Genomic DNA, 22,344 nt, shown 5'->3' on the forward strand with positions numbered 1-22,344 from the left:
AGGACCTTGCGGGTGCTGTGGGATTTCAATCCATGGCAGCATATTGTGTTACAAATGGTTTGCTTAGTGACTGTGGCCACAATTGGCTTGAGATCATTCACAAGCTCCTCCCATGTAGTTCTGGACTGATCACTTTTCACGTGATCATCCTTATCCCATGAGGCGAAATCTTGCATGGATCGCCAGTTGTCTCCTTCTCACCAAGATTCTTGCTGATGGTCTTGTAGCCCATTCCAGCCTTGTGCAGATCTACAATCTTGGCCCTGACATTCTTTGACAGCTACTTTGTTCTGTGGATAGGTGTATTTTATACACATAACGAGTTGTCCTTTAGCGCACCTTCTTAAAATTGACAGGATTCATCTGTGTACCACATGAGCACATACTCTAGCTAGTCTGTGGAAGCCAGAATTATTGTTGGTTGGTAGGGGATCCAATAGTCATTTTAATCACTGAACTGCAACTCAATTCATAACATTTGTATCATGTGTTTTCTGGATTTTTGGTTGATATTCTGTCTCTATCATTTAAAATTCATGATAACAATTATAGAACCTTCATTTCTTTGTAAGTGGGCAAACTTACAAAATCTGCAGGGGATCAAATAATCATTTTCCTCTCAGTACCTACAACTGCCTTATGTCTGTCAATGCTTCTACATTGTTAAAGAAACGATACTGGACATGCTATGCAAATTAAATCAAGTCTTAATTGTGCTGGATATAACATCAAATAGGTACATTACGTTTTTACACCAAATGGCTTATTCTTTAAGCAAGGCAAGCTCTTACCTGAACAGAGAACATGTGTTATCAATGCTGATACTGAAGACACCATCTTCTCTCACATTTTTCTTATGGACCGTTCCACCAAACACTTTGTTCATCATCTGCAATAATAGTGTTATTCAGTTAAAATGTATCAGCCTATAATCCGCTATCAATTTTACTTAATTTAATTTGTTCTACAATGAAATATGCGAGAGTTATATGTAAAGCCTACTTTAGATTAAAGTGGAGGTGTTACCCAACCAATCCATCAGCAGCTTTAAGTATTCCATGCTATCTTTAGTACTGTACAATAGAGAAAAAAAATAAAATCCCTTGGCGCTCAGTCCTACATTAAAGAGTAACATCAATACTTTTCATTATATGCAGCTTGTAAAAACGGCACATCAGTACCACATACATTAAGAAGACAGAATATTTTTCACATTTTTAGTTATAGGTTGACTCTAATTTTTGAATGACATACTGGACTTTATACTTACCTGAGCCCAATCCTGATCCAGCGATGTGCATGACTTTGGTCTCTCTCTCCTTATGGCTCCCGCTGCTGTCAATCATAACCAGTGAACCAACGAGGAGAGAGCAGGGGTTGGGCCAAGCGGCAGTGTGGGTAATGGGGGGGGGGGGGAGGGGGTGTCGGAGCCAGGACAAGTAATACCTTTAGAATCACTAACTCTACGGACATTAAAAATCCTTCTAGTGGGGCTGCCCACCACTGCAACACTGTTCACTACTTGTGTATGTCTAAAGGGCATAAAGCACTTTTACTAACCCGATACTTCAATCCCACAGGATCGTCTGCATGGCAAGACTCGACCCTGAAGCTTCTCACTCCTGCGAGTAGCTCCACTGCAATGGGGGTATTATACTTTACCCAGAGATGAGCATAAAAGGTTTAACTAAAGAAAGTCATTTTAGAGTGTTAATGTTTGAAAAATCTGCTATTGTTTATAGTGTGCAAATATAAAATGTTACTGGGAAAAGCTTAATATGCATACACAGTGCCTGAGCATTACTGCTCTTCCCCAAAAATGCAAGTCTATGGATTGGTAGACTCATTAAAAATGCACTCCATATCTCTCCTCAACATTTGTGATTGCCAAACAGAACATATATGCATGTAAGAAAAAACACTGAGGACAGAAGTCCTTACTAGTATTCTTAGTCTGGGTCAACAATTCAAAGCACTAAAGCAAGACGCTCAGCAAGCAATTTCATAGTAAGCAGCCTTCACATTTCACTCGATATTTTTCCTTTAGCCTTCCAGGATATACCAAACAAAAATACTTATAAGTTCACCTTTACAGAAAAAAATAAAATAAATGCACTTTTTTTGGAAGTAAAATATGCATTATTTGTTTTTGTAATGGACATGTAAAGCATTGCACCCACTATCAGCAGATGGTGTGATGTCACAGTCCAGCAGACTGTTTGTGTATCTGTCTGGCCATACCTCCGATACAGCCAGGCAGTTAAACTGACAGGAACACTTAATGAACTACCACAGCGCTCAACAGCACTGTGGTAGCTCGTTGAGAACTACAAGTCGAAAGCCGCAAAGGCTGCCAGATCTTGTAGTTTACCGATTCACAGAACATTGTGCATGGATGACTGCCCGGCCACACATTGTGACAGCAAGTGGGAGGGAGTAGAGCCCCTGCTAGCTGTCAGACCAGGGAATCGGGGGCCGATGCATCTGTAAAATGTTACACCCTGAATAGGAGTGTAACATGTTACAAAAGACAATCTTATCCTTGAGCCCAGGTTCACACTGAGCTGTGGGAATGAAGCCGTGCAAGCTGAACTTGCAAGATTTCGCTCCCGCATGTCAGTCCCAATTTCGGCCGCGATTTCAGAGACATCTGTGCAGATTTCTGCACAGATGTCAATGTAAAAAATCGCAGCCCGAAAGCAAAAAAATTAGTACAGAAATAACTTTTTGAAATCGATGCAGCGTCACACCAATTAAGACTGTGCCATTGCCAGCAATTGGCGCCAATTTGACATGTCAAATCGTACCAACGTGAACCAGGGCTTACGCAAATAATGCAGTATGATTTTTAGAATCACTGGCATACAAAGTATTTAGTATATTTAGCTGTTAACCATATGCAGCTTAGAATTATTATTGGTACCAGTGAGTAAATCACAATGTGCAATGGGCTATGCACAAAGCTTCAACTGCATATTTAATGAAAAACAAACAATGAATTTGCAGAACAGTCCTCAGGAGTCTCTTTTCTACGAACATTTTTAGCTTTCTTCTCTCTTATAATCTATATGTCCTAGATGGCTCACATAATTAAAGCTTCTCTAACGCTGTACACAGATCAAATTTCCTGCTGAGCAGCAACTGCACATGATGCGCCTTTCTTCGCTGTCATTCTGTGTCAAAGGGGTTGTTACAAGCTGTAACCTCCATGCTCAATCAGCTAAAGCAATACTTAAAGTGGTTGTATAGTCATTTTTATGACTTTTACCTACAGGAAAGCCTATAATAAGGCTTACCTATGGGTAAAAAAAAATATCTCCTAAACCTGTACGGTTTAGGAGATATTCCCCTCGCAATGCGCCGCTGACTGCAGCGGCGCATGCACACAGGGGATTCTCGGCTGAAAGTCCGGCAGACGCTGGACCCTGCCAGAAAGAAATCTCCCGCGCCCACGCGTGGGAGTGACGATATCACGGCTCCGGCCACTCACACCGCCGGAGCCGAGATACCCGGAAGAAACGCAGAGGGAACATGTCAGCTCCCTCGGCGTGGATCGGGCCAGATGTCGGGGCCTTGTTCTAAGGTAAGTATTTCACAATGAGCTAGTATGCAGTGCATACTAGCTCATTATGACTTTTCCTTTGCAGGTCAGGAAGAAAAAAAAATAAAAATAAAAAAATAAAACCTTCAGCGGGTACACAGCTGCTTTAAATGCAAAACAAATGACATTTAACATTACAACTATGATTCTTTTATTTTATCTCCTACAGAAGTATTGTGTTTGTGTACTGACTGCATACCTGCATGCCATAGCAGATTCCAAGCACTGGCTTTCCAATTGTGAAAATGGCAGAATCAAACCAAGGTGCATCTTCAGCGTATACAGAATTTGGCCCTCCTGATATAATTATTGCACTGCAAAATAGCAAGGAAATTACACGGTTAACATTTTCCAGATTGGATATAGTCTTATACTCTATAAGACATTTAAAGATGTACTTCGGCTTTACCTTCATTCTTGCCCATTTGTCCAGACTCCTCTACGGTATTGAAATGGCTTACTCCGATTAGAAGCTGCAGCAAGTCAGAGCCTGCCTCATTTCTTGGATAGAGGACATTCACCATCAACTAGCTCTTTCTTCCCCAAGTGGTTGTAAAGACTAAAGGTTTTTTACTTTGCCCCACGCAGATATACTGCGTCCCTCCTGGAGTGGATCTGGGGTGCGCACGTGGAGAGGAGGGGCTGAACGGCGGTCTGTGAGGGAGGAAGATGGAGATCTTGCGTTTCTGCTAAGCAGATACATGGATCTCGGTTTTCTTCCAGTCACAGCATATCCACCCCCCCCCCCCCCCCCCCAGTCAGAAAGCACTCCTTAGAAGGACACTTAACCCGTTGATCACCCCCTGATTTTAACCCCTTCCCTGCCAGTGTCATTAGTACAGTTGCAGTGCATATCATTTAGCAATGATCACTGTATTAGGGTCACTGAACCCCAAAAAGTGTCAGTTAGGTGTCCAATGCAATGTCGCAGTTACACACACAAAAAAAAAAAAAAAAAAAAAAAAAAAAAAAGAAGAGGGAGCATAGTTTGTAAATGCAATCATTTTTGCACAAACCAATCAATATATGCTTATTGGGATTTTTTTTTTACCAAAAATATGTAGCAGAATACATATTGGCCTAAACTAATAAAGAAATGCGATTTTTTACATTTTATTGGGTGTGTTTTATAGCAGAAAGTAATAATGTTTTTTGTTTTGTTTTTTCAAAATGGTCAGTCTTTTTTGTTCATATTCCTTTGGAGGAGTATTGAGACAGGGTGCTGTGATGTTTTCAGGAAGCCATGCATGGCACCCTTCCACCAGCCACCACTACATAGTAGGGGTGCACCGATACTAGTATCGATATCAGTGCCGATACCAAGCATTTGCAAGAGTATGGGTACTCGTGCAAATGCTCCGATGCCTACTCTGATACCGGTTGCATCGGACCAGGCATCCTTAAGCTCGGCAGGGGGACCAGGCAGCCTGACAGGTGATCGGTGTGGTCGCGGGGGCAGTTAAAAGCACCAATCTCCTCGTATAGATTTTCTGACAGTCTTCTCCTCTCCCTCCCATGGCTGTCAAGTGCTTTAATAAAAGTTATACAGGGAGATTGGTGCTTTTTTCAGTGCCACTTGCACACGACTTACAAAAAAAAATAAAAAAGTATCGGTAATCGTTATTGGCGAGTACTTGGGAAATTTTTTTTAAAAAAGTGGTATCCCTACTACATAGTGCTGATATCACTGGGTTTCAAATAAATAATGTACTTTGAAATTCATACAAAAATTGCCCAGTAACTAGAAAATATACCAAAAACTACTAAATTCCCATGCCAGTACAGTTGACAGCTGTATACCGAAAGAAAAAGAAAAAACCCCAATGGTTTCTGTTCAAGACTGAAATAATCACCCAGAATAAAAATTATCCAGAGGAAAAAAATACAATTCAAAGTTCCAAAGTTCCCACAGAATACAAACACATATTTCAAGGACGTGGGAACAGACCCAATCAAATGATAAGAATAGAAAACATCAGTACAAGGAAAGCAGCGCTCTTACCGAAACCCTTGTTCTCTTATGGCAAATGCTGGTGTTTCCAATGGATAGATTTCAGATTGCACAAAGAACTCTCGAATACGTCGGTCAATAACTTTTCCATACTGGGCGCCTGCGTCTAGAATGACCACAGATCCCTCATAGCGATGCTGCCCATCTTTAACCTCTGTTGCAGTTTTGCCCAGCTAAAAATAAAATGTATAGATATATAGAAATTGTACATTCAGTAGGGGGGTGTGAATATATTTTTTCATTCATTCTCACAAATATATATTATATACAGGAATACAAAGACTGCCAGCTGCAGCACACTTCTGTTTATTTCATATAGTGAAAGAAAGTAACATCAATAGTTTTGAGCATACTATGCACATTATTAAGCTTGACAAGCAGTTTGGTGTGATTTAAACAGTTTTTGTTACTTTGTATTGCTATAGGAAATAAACAAAAAGTGTGCTACAACCAACTGTCTTTGGATACCTGTATATAATATACACACAAAACACCTAACATACTAAAACATTTAGAATAATATCGTTTAAAATAGCTCAAGTATAAAACAGAAAAATAGAAAAAATACCATTATCTTTTTTGCTGTTTCTAGCCAATCCCACTATAAAGTATACCACATTTACTATCTATGGCATTCATATTCCCAATTGAAGCAGACACAACAGTTTACCTTGTCCATAACTGACCAAAAGAAGTTACATTGGCTGTAAGACTGGTTGTGAATACGGCTGTAGTGTACAGTGTGGAGAAGATTTCCCAAAGAAATGAACACCTATTGTTCACATTTAGGCAGCCAATGAGGCAAAGGGGTGTAGAGGATTGTTACTACACTCATTGGGAGGGATGAGCAAAGAATGAATAGCGGCACTTATAAATGGAGACATGTGACCACAAGACACATGAGGTCATCAATATAAGGTCAAAAACCAGAGCTAAATGGCGACTTGCCATCTACAACTGAAAGAGTTCCGCAATTCAATCAAAGGTTGGTTGATAAAACTAAGCTTGTAACCATGTGAAAGCATGAAATCTAGCATACATTTTCTAATGTCATTATCTCTACACATCCTCTACAGATGAAAATCACAAGACTTTCATATTCACAAATGTGACTCTCAGGCAAGCTAAAAAGGAGTGGAGATCACTTGGAATAATTATTTGTATAAAATAACACACAACATTTATTTAAAGAGGAAGTAAATCCTGATGAGTTTACTTCCGCTGTTTCCCTGCAAAGGTAAAACATAATGGGCTACTATGCATCGCATAGTAGTCCATTATGCGTCACTTACCTGACACAGGAGCCAGCAAGGTCACTGCTGTCCCCTCTTCTGCAGAGCGTCCATCTTCTTTCCGTGCATTGTGGCTCCGGCGCCGTTATTGGCCGGAGCCGCGATGACATCACTTCCGCACATGCGCACGGGAGCAGCCACTAATGGCATATTGCCGTTAGCAGCGGCATGCTCAGTGCGCGCCGCTGTTTACAGAGTATGCGCCGTAGACAGCGGTGCCTGTCTTTTTGCAAACTTCTCCTAAACCGTGTAGATTTAGGAGATAATTCTTGCACTTACAGGTGAGCCTTAATCTAGGCTTACCTGTAGCTCAAAGTGGCCTGTAAGGGTTTACAACCACTTTAAGGCCCCCTTGGCACTGACTGAACGTTCGGGTCCACCTGGCAGGTTTTTAGCCAGACCCAATTGGACCATTTATTGCTCTCTATGGAGTGGAGGATTGTCAACAGAGGTGTCCGTTGACGTGCACATAAACACCCAATCTGCTAAAAACAGACATATGGGGGGGGTCAGATCGGACAGGTGGATAGCAGGCTGTGTCACTGTCCCCTGCTGAGCAGGAAGATCCATTGGCAGACACCCGCCAGTGTAAAAGGGGCCTTGAAGGAGGAAGAAAAAAAAAAAAAAAAACACAACCCCAACTCCACTTTTGTTTTGAATACAAGTCCAGCCAGCTCCAGACAAAACGTATATTTTTGGGTTTTGCTTATAGTGGGTAAAGCTGGTCATAGATGGAGCGACTTTTTATCCTCCCGATGGGGGGAGCCATCCCGACCGGGAGAACACACAGCGATTATTCAAATCTGAGCAGGTCCCTGTTGAACTGGCTGAGATTCGAACAGTCTACGGCCCGCTTAAGGGGTAGAACGTGCTATTAACCTTTCATGTGCTTGTATGGGAGGTTCCACCTCACTTCATGTCCTGGTGACCACAAAGGAAGTAAAGCGATCTCCCCAGGGGGAGGGGCAGAGCAATAAAATCTTACAGAAGTACTAAATGCTCCACATTTTTAATATTGTATTACTGTCAGTGCCCTCATTGGAGACTTTGTTCATTTCTTGTCTCATTGGCGAAACAAGAATGGGGGAAAAGAAAATTCCCCTTTGGCAACAATGGCAACCCTGGACAGCGGTTCAAACCCTTTCCTACTCGGCTACATACAGTATACAGCACTGTATTCCAGCCATGGGATTAGAGGTCGACCGATATATCGGCCGGCCGATATATCGGCCGATATTTGCCGTTTTTTAAATAATCGGCATCGGCCGATTGTGTTAATAAAAAGCCGATTCTACAGCGGGACTTTGAAATGAGTTCTGTAAGAAGTGAGTGTGAGTTGCCTGAGTCGTCATAGCAACACTTTCCTCCTCTCTGGGCAGACTGCCAAGAAAAGAACTAAATGATACAATGTTTACACTTCTGAATGACTAAGTCATCTCTGTGTAGAAGTTCTCAGTTTAACCATTTAAAGACTAAATCTTTTCTGACACTTGTTGCTTACAAGTAAAAATCCTGTATTTTCTGCCAGAAAATCACTTAGATCCCCCAAAAAATGTATATATTTTTTTAGCAGAGATCCTAGGGAATAAAATAGCGGTTGTTGCAATATTTTATATCACACGGCATTTGCACAGAGGTCTTTCAAATGCATTTTTTTGGGAAAAAAATACACCTTTTAAAAAATAAAAATAAAATAAAAACAGTAAAGTTAGCCCATTTTTTTTTTTTTTTGTCCAAAAGTTTTGACTACCTGTTTTTATTTAACATATAGGTTTTTTGTTTTTTTTAATCTAGATCATACATACAAGTAAACTGATTGGAGGTTTGTTTTGTTTAATAAATGTTTAAAGCGGGAGTCCGCCGGGACGCCGCGTTTTTTTTTTTTTTTTAAAGCCAGCAGCTACAAATACTGCAGCTGCTGACTTTTAAAATAATGACACTTACCTGTCCAGCGCGCCCGCGATGTCGGCACTCGAAGCCGATCTCTAGATCGACACTCGAGTGCTGCCGCCGCCGCCATCTTGGGTATGGGAATCAGGAAATGGAGCCTTTCGGCTTAATTTCTCGGTTCCCTACTGCGCATGCGTGAGCCGCGCTGCGCAATGAGGACGGTCCCCGCTGCCTCTGGGATTTGTGTGTTTCCCAGCAGGCAGCGGGGCACTTGCGGAAGGGGGCGGGCACTTGCGGAAAGGGGCGTAATGTATGCCCCTTTCCGCAGAGAGCTAGCCCGGAAGTGGGTGCAGTTACCTGGATTATTCAGGTAACTGCACCCCCCCTCCCCCCTGAAAGGTGCCAATTGTGGCGCCGGAGGGGGGGAGGGTTCCGATGAGCGGAAGGTCCATTTTAGGGTGGACCTCCGCTTTAAGTGTAAGAAATTTTCTGTATCACTTATGAAGACTGCTTTCACACTGGAGTGGGCAGACGTTGATGGTAAAACGCAAGTTTTAGCGGCTCTTTACCATCATTTTAGCGGTGCTATTTGGCTGCTAGTGGGGCACATATAGCCCAGCTAGCGGCCAAGGAAGAGGTTAAATGCGCCCATTAAGCACCGATGCCAAATCGCATTGCATGCACTTCGGCAGTGGTGCCCATTCATATCAATGGGCAGGAGTGGTGGAGGAGCGGTGTACACCACTCCAAACGTGCTGCTTGCAGGACTTTTTTTTTTAAGATCCTGCCAGCGCAGCGCCTCAGTGTGAAAGCACTCTATCTTTCACACAGACTGCAGGGGAGCCATTTTGCAGGCACTTTACAGGCGCTATTTTTAGCCCAAAAGCGCCTTAAAAAACGCCCCAGTGGGAAAGGTGTGTTAGATCAAGGGGGATTAAAAATAAATAAAATAAAATAAAATCTGCCTAACATATCGGCCCAAAAAAATCGGCATCATATATCGGCTATCGGCCTCCATGATTTCTAAATATCGGCATCGGCATCGGCCAGAGAAAAACCCATATCGGTCGACCTCTACATGGGATGGAACATCCCTTCTCAAGCCCAGAACAAAAAAAAGTCAGAGCTGTTCCGAAATTCATAGGCATCTTTGTATTCTCTGAATAAATACAGAGCTTCCTCTAATTGGATGAGTCAGGGATTGTAACATCATCCTCCTGCCTCAGGCAAACAAAGAAAGCTTTGCATTCAGAGAACACAAAGCTGCCTATGGATGGCCAAGCCAGGGCTCGACAAAAAACCCAGGTGCCAGGTCGCATTTGCTACTAGAATTAGCGACCTGGCGCCTGGGGCAGCACAGCTGGGGGTATCCTGTCTCCGTGGACCCCCCGGCGTGATCGCGTCAGGCCGTTCCGCTGGTGGCCGGTAATTGAGGCCGCAACTTTGAGGCCTTCTGCGGTCCTATGATTCCTTCTGGAATCTGGCGCCCTCTTGTGGTGGCCATTGGTATGACAACCAGCAATGCTAATGGAGCTTACCCTGCCTGTTTTTTTATTGCCTGCCCATTTCCTTCCATTTATTTAGAACCCCTAAACATTATATATTTTTTTTATTCTAACACCCTAGAGAATAAAATGGTGGTCGTTGTAATACTGTCTGTCACACCGTATTTGCGCAGCGGACTTACAAGCGCACTTTTTTGGGGAAAAATAATTTATTTAATAAAAAAATAAAAGACAACAGTAAAGTTAGCCCAATTTTTTTTAATATTGTGAAAGATAATGTTGCGACGAGTAAATTGATAACCAACATGTCATGCTTCAAAATTGCGCCAGCTCACGGAATGGCGACAAACTTTTACCCTTTAAAATCTCCATAGGCGACATTTAAAAAAATTCTACAGGTTGCACGTTTTGAGTTACAGAGGTGATCTAGGGCTAGAATTATTGCTCTCGCTCTACCGATCACGGCGATACCTCACATGTGTGGTTTGAACAGCACTTTCATATGCGGGCGGGACAGTGCGCGTTTAAAATTATTTTTATTTTCTTACTTTAACTTTTATTTTTTTCACTGTTCTTTAAAAAAATAAAAATAAAAAAAATTGTGTCACTTTTATTCCTATTACAAGGAATATAAAAATCCCTTGTAATAGAAAAAAGCATGACAGGTCCTCTTAAATATGAGATCTGGGGTCAGAGAGACCTCAGATCTCATATTTACACTAAAATGCAATTTAAAAAAAGAAATTGTCATTAGAAAAAATAAATAAAATGTCCCTCTAAGAGCAATGACTTGGAGAAAGGTGGGGGGCTGCGCTATCTTCCCCTCACTCATCTCCATGTCAGGCCAGGGACAGGTCCGGATCGCCGTTACCGACCTGGCTCCTAACTTTTTTAGCTGGCTCCTAGATTCCAAGCAAATTCGTCAAGCCCTGGGCTAAGCAATGATTAGCCCGACTCTATTTTGCTCTGGGCATGGGACAGGAAGTTCCCATCCCAAGGCTAGAAAGCAGCACTGTATACTGTATGTAGCTGAGGCAGCACGTCCAGCGGGCACACCTGTTAGAATAGAAAGTAGTTTGTTTGGGTCCAAACAAACTAGTTACCTAGATTTGGATAGGATGGAGAGGAATTGGAACACCCATTAGGTTTGTATTGCTGTCTGTTTCCTGGTTAGTGGAGATTCATCCTCTCTATTAGTTCTGTTTACTAGGGTAGCACCGATAATAGTATCGGTACTGAAACAGAGTATTTGCACAAGTATCGGTACTCGTGCAAATGCACCGATACCTGAAACCGATACTTTCAAACTTTGTTCCTTCAGCTGTCAGTGGGCCTCCTCTGTTGACAGCTGAAGTGTTAAAAGTAGTTTGGTAATTGGAGCTGTCAAAAAATAAAATAAATAAAAGCAGCCGGCAATATTTATTAACCACTTGCCGCCCGCCCTATTACAAATTGACGGCGGCAAAGTGGTTTCATAATCCTAACCGGACGTCATATGACGTGATTAGGATTATGATCCGCTGCGCGCCCCCGGGGGCGCGCATCGCGGCGATCGTTGTTGCGGGGTGTCAGTCTGACACCCGGCAACTACGATCTCGGTAAAGAGTCTCCGACGGAGACTCTTTACCATGTGATCAGCCGTGTCCAATCACGGCTGATCACAGTGTAAATGGGAAGAGCCGGTGATCGGCTTTCCCTCACTCGCGTCTGTCAGACGCGAGTAGAGGAGAGCCGATCGGCTGCTCCTCTGACAGGGGGGGTCTGTGCTGATCGATTATCAGCACAGCCCCCCCGAGGATGCCCACACTGGACCACCAGGGACACCACTAGACCACCAGGGAAAAGGTAATAAAAATCCATAATCCTCCCTAGACCACCAGGGTGCCAGTCAGCACAATGGGTGCCAATCAGTGCCCATAATGGATGCCAATCAGTGGCCACAATGGGCATCACTGATTGGCATGCATTATTGTTTGGCACTGATTGGCATCCATTACTATAACACCGATGCCGCCTATGAGTGCCCACCTGTGCCGCCTATCCGTGCCCACCTGTGCCGCCTATCCGTGCCCACCTGTGCCGCCTATCCATGCCCACCTGTGCCGCCTATCCATGCCCACCTGTGCCGCCTATCCATGCCCACCTGTGCCGCCTATCCATGCCCATCCGTGCCGCCCATCCATGCCCATCCGTGCCGCCCATCCGTGCCAGCTATCAGTGCCAATTTGTGCCACCTATCAGTGTCCGTCCGTGTCGCCCATCCGTGCCACTTCATTGGTGCCACTTCATTGGTGCCCATCAGTGCCACCTTATCAGTGCCCATCAGTGCCCATCAGTGAAGGAGAAAACGTACTTATTTACAAAGTTTTGAAACTGAAACAAAAAAAAACATTTTTTTTTTCAAAATTTTCGGTATTTTTTTATTTGTAGCGCAAAAAATAAAAACCGTAGAGGTGATCAAATACCACCAAAAGAAAGCTCTATTTGTGGGAAAAAAATTATAAAAATTTCATTTGGGTACAGTGAAGCATGACCGCGCAATTGTCATTCAAAGTGCGACAGCGCTGGAAGCTCAAAATTGGTCTGGGCAGGAAGGTGTTTAAGTGCCCTGTATTGAAGTGGTTAACAACATTGCTCAGCCGCTGAAACGCTACAATAAAAATAAACATTGTATCTTTTGGTATATTTCTGTTTCTTTATATGCAGATCAAAGGGATGAACAAATATTCCTGTCTAACCCTTTACTCTTATCAGCCTTAATGAACTCGCTATTCTCCCCCATTTAATTGTTTCCTACTTTTTTTTTTTCTTTATTAAAACAATAAGCAATTAAAACTCGTAGTAAAAAAAAAAAAAATACCATGGTCATTTAAAGTAAAAGAAAATCCGAAATTGTGGGTTGTCCCCAAAAAAGTAAACAGAGAAATCTTTCAATGGGGACACTAGGTCTGGTTACCTGGGGTCCCCAAGGGTTTCCTTTCATTTTCAGGCATTTCCTCTCACTTACTGTTTGGCTGTCAGGAAGTGAAATCACCCCAAAGGAACACAGATGGCAAAATTAATCTGACAGGGGTTAGAATCCTCCCTTACTCAAAAATAAATAAAAAGGGTTTTGCCTATAGTTCTACTTTAAAGTGGAGTTCCATCCATTTAAAGGTCAGCAGCTACAAAAAGTGACTTAATAAATCACTCACCTGTTCCCACAGTCCAGCGATGCAGGCTAACAAAGCCCCGCTCCTCTCCGCTGCGCCGACATTGTAACTGTGGACCCCCGGCTGTGACTGGCCGGGCATACACTGCGTGCTGTGACTGGCCGGGCAATCTTCTGGGACATGTCCCAGAAGATTGCAGGGAGGGGGAGAGATGAACTGCTTTCTGGCGCCGCAGAGCCCTGGGAGGAAGTGGGGCTAGATGCCTTTAAAAAGAGGGTATTCGTGCTCTGCCCCCCCCCCCCAAAAAAAATGACATGCCAGGGGTCACCATAACTGAAAGCTGAAGTTCCATATTTGGGTGGAACTCCTCTTTAAGAAAAAACAAATGCCCACAATTCTGCTATAGTGCACAGCACTGCAGTGGATCATGAGCATAATGCCAAGCTGCTGCCAACTCTTCTTCCATACTACTGCCTGTACCAACGTAGAGCTTTCAGCTGGAGGAAGTTTCATGTGTGAAAGGAACCCCCACCCTGCACACACAGACCCCAAATCTTTCTATAGAGAGGACTTATCACAGCCCATGGTAAGGGATGTTGTTCATCTCTTGTAATAGCAATAAAGTTGTAGATATAATAAAAAAAAAAAAAAAATTCTACCCCCAGACTTCCCATGTAACTCTAAAATAACCTGTAAAGGCATTTAAACATTGCCTATAGATAATATAATGTACCATAATTTATTGCTATTTCACGGGCGCATGCAGCCTAACACCATTTTTTATATCTTAACAAAGAATTGGATATTGTGTTTGTTCAAACTAAATTTCACAAAAGTGAATTTTCCCCAAAAAAATTGCATTTGAAAAACATCTGTGTTCAAAGTAATTTCCTAGCAAAAAAATAAAAAAATAAAAATAAAAAAAAAACCCAGATTTTTACATATCAGAGAAGTTTCAGAAATGGCCTGGAGGTCAAGTGGTTAACCACTTCGCATCCAGGCCAATTCTGACATTTCTCTCCTACATGTAAAATTCATCATTTTTTTGCTAGAAAATTACATAGAACCCCCAAACATTATATATTTTTTTTTAGCAAAGACCCTAGAGAATACAATGGCGGTTGTCGCAACTTTTTATCTCGCACGGTATTTGCGCAGCAATTTTTTCGACCGCGTTTTTTCTGAAAAAAAAAAACAGTTTCATGCTTAAAAAATAAAATAAAAAATAAAAAAAACAGTAAAGTTAGCCCAATTTTTTTGCATAATGTGATAGATGAAGATACGCCGAGTAAACATATACCCAGCATGTCACGCTTCAAAATTGCATGCGCTCGTGGAATGGCGCCAAACTTTGGTATTTAAAATTCCCCATAGGCGACGCTTTAAAAATGTTTTACTGGTTACATCTTTTGCGTTACAGAGGAGGTCTAGTGCTAGAATTATTGCTCTCGCTCTAATGTTCGCGGCGATACCTCATGTGTGGTTTGCACACCGTTTTCAGATGTGGGCGGGACTTACGTATGCGTTCGCTTCTGCGTAGGAGCTCATGGGGACAGGGGCGCTTTAATTTTAATTTTTTTATTGTTAATTTTACTTTTATTTTTTTAGTTTGACACTATTACAAGGAATGTAAACATCCCTTGTAATAGGAATATGGCACGATCGGACCTATTTACAGTGAGATATGGGGTCAATAAGACCCCACATCTCACCTCTAGGCTAGGAAGCCTTAAAAAAAAAAAAAAAAAAAAAAAAAAAAAAGGATCACGGCTTCCCACCCAAATTGGCGCCGTTATTTTGAATGCAGAGGCCGGGCGTGACGTCATAACATTGCGCCCGGCCTCCGAACGATCATAGAGACTCCGGGGACCATCTGGTCCACCGGAAATCTCTATGGTATCATCCAGGGGCCGGTGGCAGGAGGGGGCGGACGCCCCCTCCCACCGCCCGAAAGAATGATGAAGTGGCGGAACAGCCACGATGATTGTTCTTATGGTGCAGGGAATCGCCGGCTTAAAATGCCGATATCTGAATGATGTCTGTGGCCTCAGGCATCATTCAGATATAACCACCGAAAACCGAGGCCATCCCTGGACGTCCTGCCAGCGCGAAGTGGTTAAAGAAGAAGCTGAGATATGGGGCTTCATGTACACGGTACATTTCAAAACCTCTCCTGAACGATTTAACTTGACGGATAGTAACCGTTTAAAAATGCCTGTTTTGCTGCGTTTCTGTTTAAAATCGTTTTCTTTCCCTTTTTCAACTAGTCAAAATTATATCTCCATTAAAAACACCTTTAAACTAAATGCGAGTTACCGCTGTTACAGGCATTTGGCATTTCAAATGCCTCTAAATATGTGTCCTGAAAGCATTTTTTTTGCGTTCCAAAAATGCTTCTTAAAACTGCCTAGAAAGGACTCTGCGTACACGTACTGATAAGATAACAGAGGAGAGTTCAGGGGCAGCTGAAAAAATGCCCAACTGCTCCTAACCGTCCGTTTACCTGCAACAGTGTACATGAAGCCTTATGCCGGCCATACACGGATCGAATTTCGAAAGAATTTTCTTTCGAAAATCGTATCTAAGAATTTCGTACGATTTTCTTACCATTAGTGGGCTGCAGCAACAGCCGATTTTCATGCAGCAAATTTGAGGAATCGGACATGTTGGAAATTTTTTGGAAAAACAAACGATTTTCTAATCAATGATGGGAGAATCGTGCAAGAAATGTAATAAGAAAAAAAATGCACATGTGCAAGAAAAGAAAAGAAGATTTCTGGCCACGAAAATTATTTTCTGTAGCAACATGTGGTGAAATTGAAGGCTTGGTCAGCCGAATCTTGAAAATCAATGGTGGCATCATCGGATCACAAAAAAATTATAAAAAAAATTTCTGATTTTGAAAAAGAAAATTAGTTTGAAATTCGACCATGTATGGCCTGCATTAGGCAAACCATACACGGTTCAAATCTTTCTGCTAAACTGGCCGAGATTCGAACCGTGTATGGGCAGGCTGATAGTACCAAGATAATCACCTTGGGTACAACCAGCATGCCCGCTTTTACCAGCCAGTTTTGCTAGCGGCTATGCGCACAACGTAGGAGGCATCTCTTGATGGGAGACACCATTTCACAGGCACAATTTAAACCTATACAAACAGCGGGGGAGACCGTAGTTCTCAGATAGTGCATCACTGCTGCTGCTGAAGGGCAGCTAGTGGATGTGTTGAAGAGCTGGTTTTGTCTGTGTTGTAACCCGCCCTTTCACACAGGCAAAACCAGCCGTTCAACACAGCAAACCCACCCTGCAACATGGACAAAACCGGAACATCAGCACACCGTAAAGCAACCCCGCAACAGCGAGGCAGAATGTGAGAACTACAGTCTTCCCCCGCTGTTTGTATAGGTTTCAATTGTGGCTGTGAATTGGTATCTCCCATCGAGGGATGCCTCCTACACTGTACACATGCACCCTGGTCACATCACTCCAGCTGATCTGCAAATCAGCTGAAATGGGGCTCCATCCTGCATGGGCACTATTCGATGGGGGGCACTTTACCACAGAACACCAGCAGGGATGGCATACTTAACAGTACGGTCAATTTTTTGTTTTATTCTTTGGTCAATGGTTGATTTGGGTTTGAATTTTATGCAAATATTTCTCAATGGCCCCAAATCCAATTCCAAACAAGACGTTTAGGATGTGGTCTGAATCTTGTCCTGTGCCACCATCATATCTGTTTAGAGCGGTCTGCCTTGGTGTCAAAGATAAGGAACTGGAGTCCCCTTGTAACCTTTGTTCTGCTTATCAGAGGTGCTCAAACTAAACTGCAGAAAGCCCACAGTGACCCAGTAATCTATATAACCTCTTCTCAAGGGAAAAGCGTTGATCTTCTAAAGGTTATGCAAATAGTGTAAAAGATCAGCTGGAGGTAAATAACTATTAGTATGTGTTCATGATTTTAAAGAAAAAATCCAGACAAAAACAATAAAATAAAAAAAATGACAAGCCCATTAAAAGATAATATAACAAAACCAGTTTTAGCTGCAATATTCAACTTCAGGGTAAACCCTCCCTTCACAGTACTTGTGACCTGTTGCTAGATGCCCTCCATCTGATGGCTTGCATCATTCAACCCACTTCATCTGAGCCCAAGTTGTTCTGGAACCAACCCAAGTCTGTGATTGGATAGCGAAAGAAAAATCAGCACACGGATCTGTCTCTCTGCTTTCTCCTATAAGCATACTTCTTGCTAGAACATGATCTGATTGGCTCCTTGTGCTGCTTCTTCCTCTCACACTGCAGCTCTGCTGTACAGGGACTGAAAGGCTGATACGAGTTCAAATTCAGGTTACTTACATGGCTTTCATTTAACGTATATAATTGAATAAAGCCACTATATTAAAAACATTCTTAGACACCACATCTTTAAAAGGATTGATAGCAAAACTGTAAATGAACATACATTTAAAGTGGTTGTAAACCCTTACAACCACATTGACCTACAGGTAAGCCTAGATTAACTACTTTCAGACCGGACCAATTTGCTGGTCAAAGACCAGACCGCTTTTTGCGATTCGGCACTGCGTCGCTTTAACTGACAATTGTGCGGTCGTGTGACGTGGCTCCCAAACAAAATTGACGTCCTTTTTTTCCCACAAATAGAGCTTTCTTTTGGTGGTATTTGATCACCCCTGCGGTTTTTATTTTTTGCGCTATAAACAAAAATAGAGCGACAATTTTGAAAAACGCATTATTTTTTACTTTTTGTTATAATAAATATCCCCCAAAAATATATAAAAAAACATTTTTTTCCCTCAGTTTAGGCCGATACGTATTCTTCTACATATTTTTGGTAAAAAAAATAAAAATAAAAAAAAATCGCAATAAGCGCGCTTGTAAGTCCGCTGTGCAAATACGGTGTGACAGACAGTATTGCAACGACCACCATTTTACTCTCTAGGGTGTTAGAATAAATAAAAAAATAAAAAATTATATATTTTGTTTAGGGGTTCTAAGTAAAGGGGTAAAGGGAAGGAGAAAGGCAAGCTCCATTAGCATTGCTGGTTGCAATTCCAGCATTGCTGGTTGTAATAAAGTTTACCTATGTATGCTGTATAATGAATGCTTACTGCTTTTGTTATCTATTTAATTGTACACAACCAATTATTGAACCACTAGTCCCTTGACGAAGAGGTTCTACTGTTACTAATCTTGAAATGCGTTGGGCATCCTCTGTCCTAGTTCTGTACTGGACAGGACAGAGTCAAGTGTTTACTTTGTATACACGTGTTTAGTTTTGACATTTCACCTGTAAACTATTCATGCATCCAATTTTGACTTTTAAAAAAAGTTATAACCTTAAATTTTTAACTTTTCTAATAAAAACATGAATATATTTTCAAATACATTTTGATTTTCAAGGAGGTCCTGCCTTCTAAAGTCCCACTGAGGAAATTGTTCTATTTTATATTAATGATAACAGAGCTGCATTAATTTCTGTCTTATGTCTGCCTGGGGCCCAACTTTAAGACCTTCTTTCTACTGTATGTACAATTAGTAATTACAGTTGTCCCATGTACATTAGACTGTATATTAGCTAATTACTTAGAGATTAGTAAGTCGATCTAAAGCTGGCAACAACAAATGAGCCTGGTGGAACTCTTTTGGCAATGACTGCACCCAATCAGATTCTGGCACTACTCATTCATACTGACATTTGTGGGCGGTGTCAGCTGTCAGAATACAATAGCTTCAGCAGGGAACAGCCTTCCATTTTTCCAGTTCCTCCTGAACTGGCTGAATTTCAATCCATCTATGGTCAGCTTTAACCTAAGTTTTGTAAAGGAAGCTTTGTATTGTAGAAGAGGGAGTGGGTGGTTACGAAAGGTAATAGCTGCAGAGAATGATTTGATGGGGGTGGCTCGGGGACAGTTAGGTGGGTGTGAGATAGGCTTCCCTCAATAAATGAGCTTTTATAGATTTCCTAAAGATGGACAGGGTAGGGGCTGATCGGATATTATGCAGTCACATCTGTCCCTGCTCTCAAGGAGCTTACAATCTAAGGTCCCTAAGCCCTCATTCCCATTGAATGCAGCTTTGAAATTGTGCAACTTCACTTTAAAATTGCACAATTTTCAAGCTGCAGGTCAGTGCAACTTCAGATGCGATTTGGCTGACATCTGTGAAACTTCATGCACAGATGTCTATGCAAGTCACACCCTGAAGTCACCAAAAGCAGTGCAGGAACTACTTTTTTTAAATAGTGTGTCACTGCAAAGATCTGATCAGTGCCATTGCCAACAATAGGGTGCAACTTGTAATGTGCTTTGACCTGTCACATGAATGGGCTAGCTCACATTCATACATACACATACTAGGCCCAATTTAGACAGTAGCCAATTAGCCTACTAATATGTCTTTGAAATGTGGGAGTCCCCAGAGGAAACCCGCACAGGGAAAATATGCGAACTCCAGGCAGATAGTTCCGCGATTGGAATTCAAACTGATGACCCTAGTGGTGTCAGGAGGAAATGCTAACCACCTAAAGATTACGCAAATCCAACATTACTTTTATGAGAAAGTATTTTGTTCTCTTTGTATTGCTTCCTTTGTGTGAAATCCCTGATGTTCCTGCAAGTCTCTCTGCTTTCTTATTAAAAACTGACCACACTAAAGCAGGAGAGCTCACTGTGGTCAGTTCTCTAGCTATGCTGGGAGCTCAGTGAAAAATTATAGGAAATAGTTACAAGCTGCGCACACTGAACCAATAACACAGAAAAATTGTGCTGTGAACTTCTGAGGAGCAACTGATAGTGAGACCAAAAGTCTAGTAACGTGTTTAAAAAAAAAAAAAAAAAAAAATCAAATAAATTTCATACTGCGCTCCAATAACCATAAATCTGTAAATACATGATGTGCCGGGGACAAGTCTTTTTCATGAGAAGACATATCTACATCGGTATCTACGCTGGGTTTGACTATCTGTAATGGGAGTCAAATTGGTCAGGTGAGTAGATTGTTGCCTGGTGGTGGTGGAAGATTCTGCCCAAAATGAGAATCATGATTTTTTTTGCTTAGAATAAAAAGATCACGATTCTCGCGATATAAAATCTTTCACATTATACAAAAAATAAATGGGATAACTACGTTTTTTTTTTTAATTCGATAAAGTAATTTAAAAAAAATGCATTTGAAGACAGTGTGACATAAAATATTGCAACAACCACCATTTTATTCTCTAGGGCAGGGTTGCCCAACCTTTTGAAGAGTGAGGGCCACTTAAGTGACTTGGTAACCGGTCGTGGGCCACAATGAGCGGAGCAGGTGGATGGCATGTCTGTGTCCACGCTGCATTTGGAGAGCAGACACGGATGCAGCCCACGATACTTTTTAGTGGATCGTATTGGAGGTAGAGCACAAGTCGGTTTATGTCTGCCACTACTTAGAGGTGAATGGAGGGTCCAGTTGTTCAGAATGTTGGACTGACCGTGTGAAAGGGGTCCAAGGCTGCTTTCACACTGATACACTGTGGTTTACCCACACCACGTGTGCAACGCAGTTTGCCTTTCGCTTTCCTGCAGTTTGCAATAGACTTCTATTATATTCTGTAGGTTTGGTGCACTTTCAGAAAGCTCACCAAACTCGCAGGTAATAATAGAAGTCTATGGCTCAGTGCAGGTAACCCACAGGTAAACTTCTCTGCACCTGCGGATCAGTTTGAAAACAGTCCAGTAACAACTGCAGAAAAGATATGGCCATATATAAACTGTGATTTTAGTAATAAACTGACCTGTAATAACAGTATTCATTCTATTCTATCCCAGAGCAGGAGGTCATGGGCCACATCAGAGGGCCCCGGCGGGCCATTGGTTGGGCACCCCTGCTCTAGGGTGTCTCCTAAAAAATAATGTTTGGGGGGTTCTAAGTAATTTTCTAGCAAAAAAAATATTTTTTTTACTTGAAACTAGCAAATGGTAGAAAAAGGTTTAGTGTTTAAATGGTTAAACTTTTTTCACTTACACACAGTCTATTCCATTGACAAATTGTTACAATGTTTATACTTAAGTTCAACTGATAAAAGAATGTTGTGATTCTTGGCAGACTGCCCGGTTTTTATCCTCCTTTTGGAGGGCTGTGGCTTTAGAAGAGCAGAGAGAATTCTTTGCATAGAAAGAATTGTGAAACATTTTAGTCAAAATTGTGATAACGATTCTTAATAATTGTGCAGCTCTACACCCCCCATACAGAAATGTTTTGCCTTTCATTTCTATTTTAAACTGAATGGACTGTTTTATAAGGTGATCGGTTACAATCACTTTAATTACAAATGCCGGCAGATCCGTGAACCCATGCAGCCAAAGATCAGACCACATGGACCCATTTCCCAAATGCAGTTAGAGTAATACATTTGTTGTGACTTGATGTTTATATGGAGAAGTGTACACATGTGGATTATATCTATAATCTGCTCTCCTCCCCCAGATGTCCTGGGGAGAGAAGATCCATATGCACTCTGCCTGCACATGTTTCCACATGTGAGATCTGGTGTTTGAAGAGAGAAGTACACACAGGGGTTGATTTACTAAGGCTGCTTTCACACTGAAAGCGCCGGCCGTTAGCGCTAAAGCGCTGCTTGTTTAAGCGGCCCTTTCGGGCGCTAGCCGGGGGGTTTTAACTCTAGTTTTGCTGTGCTTTGAAAGCACTGCCCATTCATTCCAATGGACAGGGCATTTTGGGAGATCTAAATACAGCACTCCCAAACCACCCCAAAGATGCTGCTTGCAGGACTTTTTGGAACGTCCCACAAATGCACAGCCCTAGTGTGAAGATTCACTGGAAATAATAGGAGGCGATTTTCAGGTGCTTAGCAGAGGCTATTTCTAGTGCTAAA

General features: G+C 42.0%; 1 protein-coding gene across 2 annotated transcripts in view; it reads right to left on the reverse strand.

The window, feature by feature from the left end:
* The window catches only part of GMPS (guanine monophosphate synthase), a 65,745-nt gene that overhangs the window by 40,942 nt on the left and 2,459 nt on the right, over positions 1 to 22,344 (reverse strand). The window contains exons 1-4 of one of the 2 annotated variants that reach the window (XM_077488110.1): positions 6,283 to 6,409; positions 5,604 to 5,785; positions 3,801 to 3,915; positions 792 to 889 (exon numbers count right to left, since the gene is read on the reverse strand). In XM_077488110.1, the coding sequence (XP_077344236.1) occupies positions 792 to 889; positions 3,801 to 3,915; positions 5,604 to 5,785; positions 6,283 to 6,291 (404 nt within the window). In that variant the 5' untranslated portion in view covers positions 6,292 to 6,409. Of the gene's footprint in view, positions 1 to 791; positions 890 to 3,800; positions 3,916 to 5,603; positions 5,786 to 6,282; positions 6,410 to 22,344 lie in introns of those variants that run through there. The other variant, XM_077488109.1, reaches the window with a different exon arrangement.

Source organism: Lithobates pipiens, unplaced genomic scaffold (assembly GCF_037356315.1).
Source record: "Lithobates pipiens isolate NorthernLeopardFrog02 unplaced genomic scaffold, aLitPip1_a1.2 Scaffold_18, whole genome shotgun sequence".
NCBI classification, from domain to species: Eukaryota; Metazoa; Chordata; class Amphibia; order Anura; family Ranidae; genus Lithobates; species Lithobates pipiens.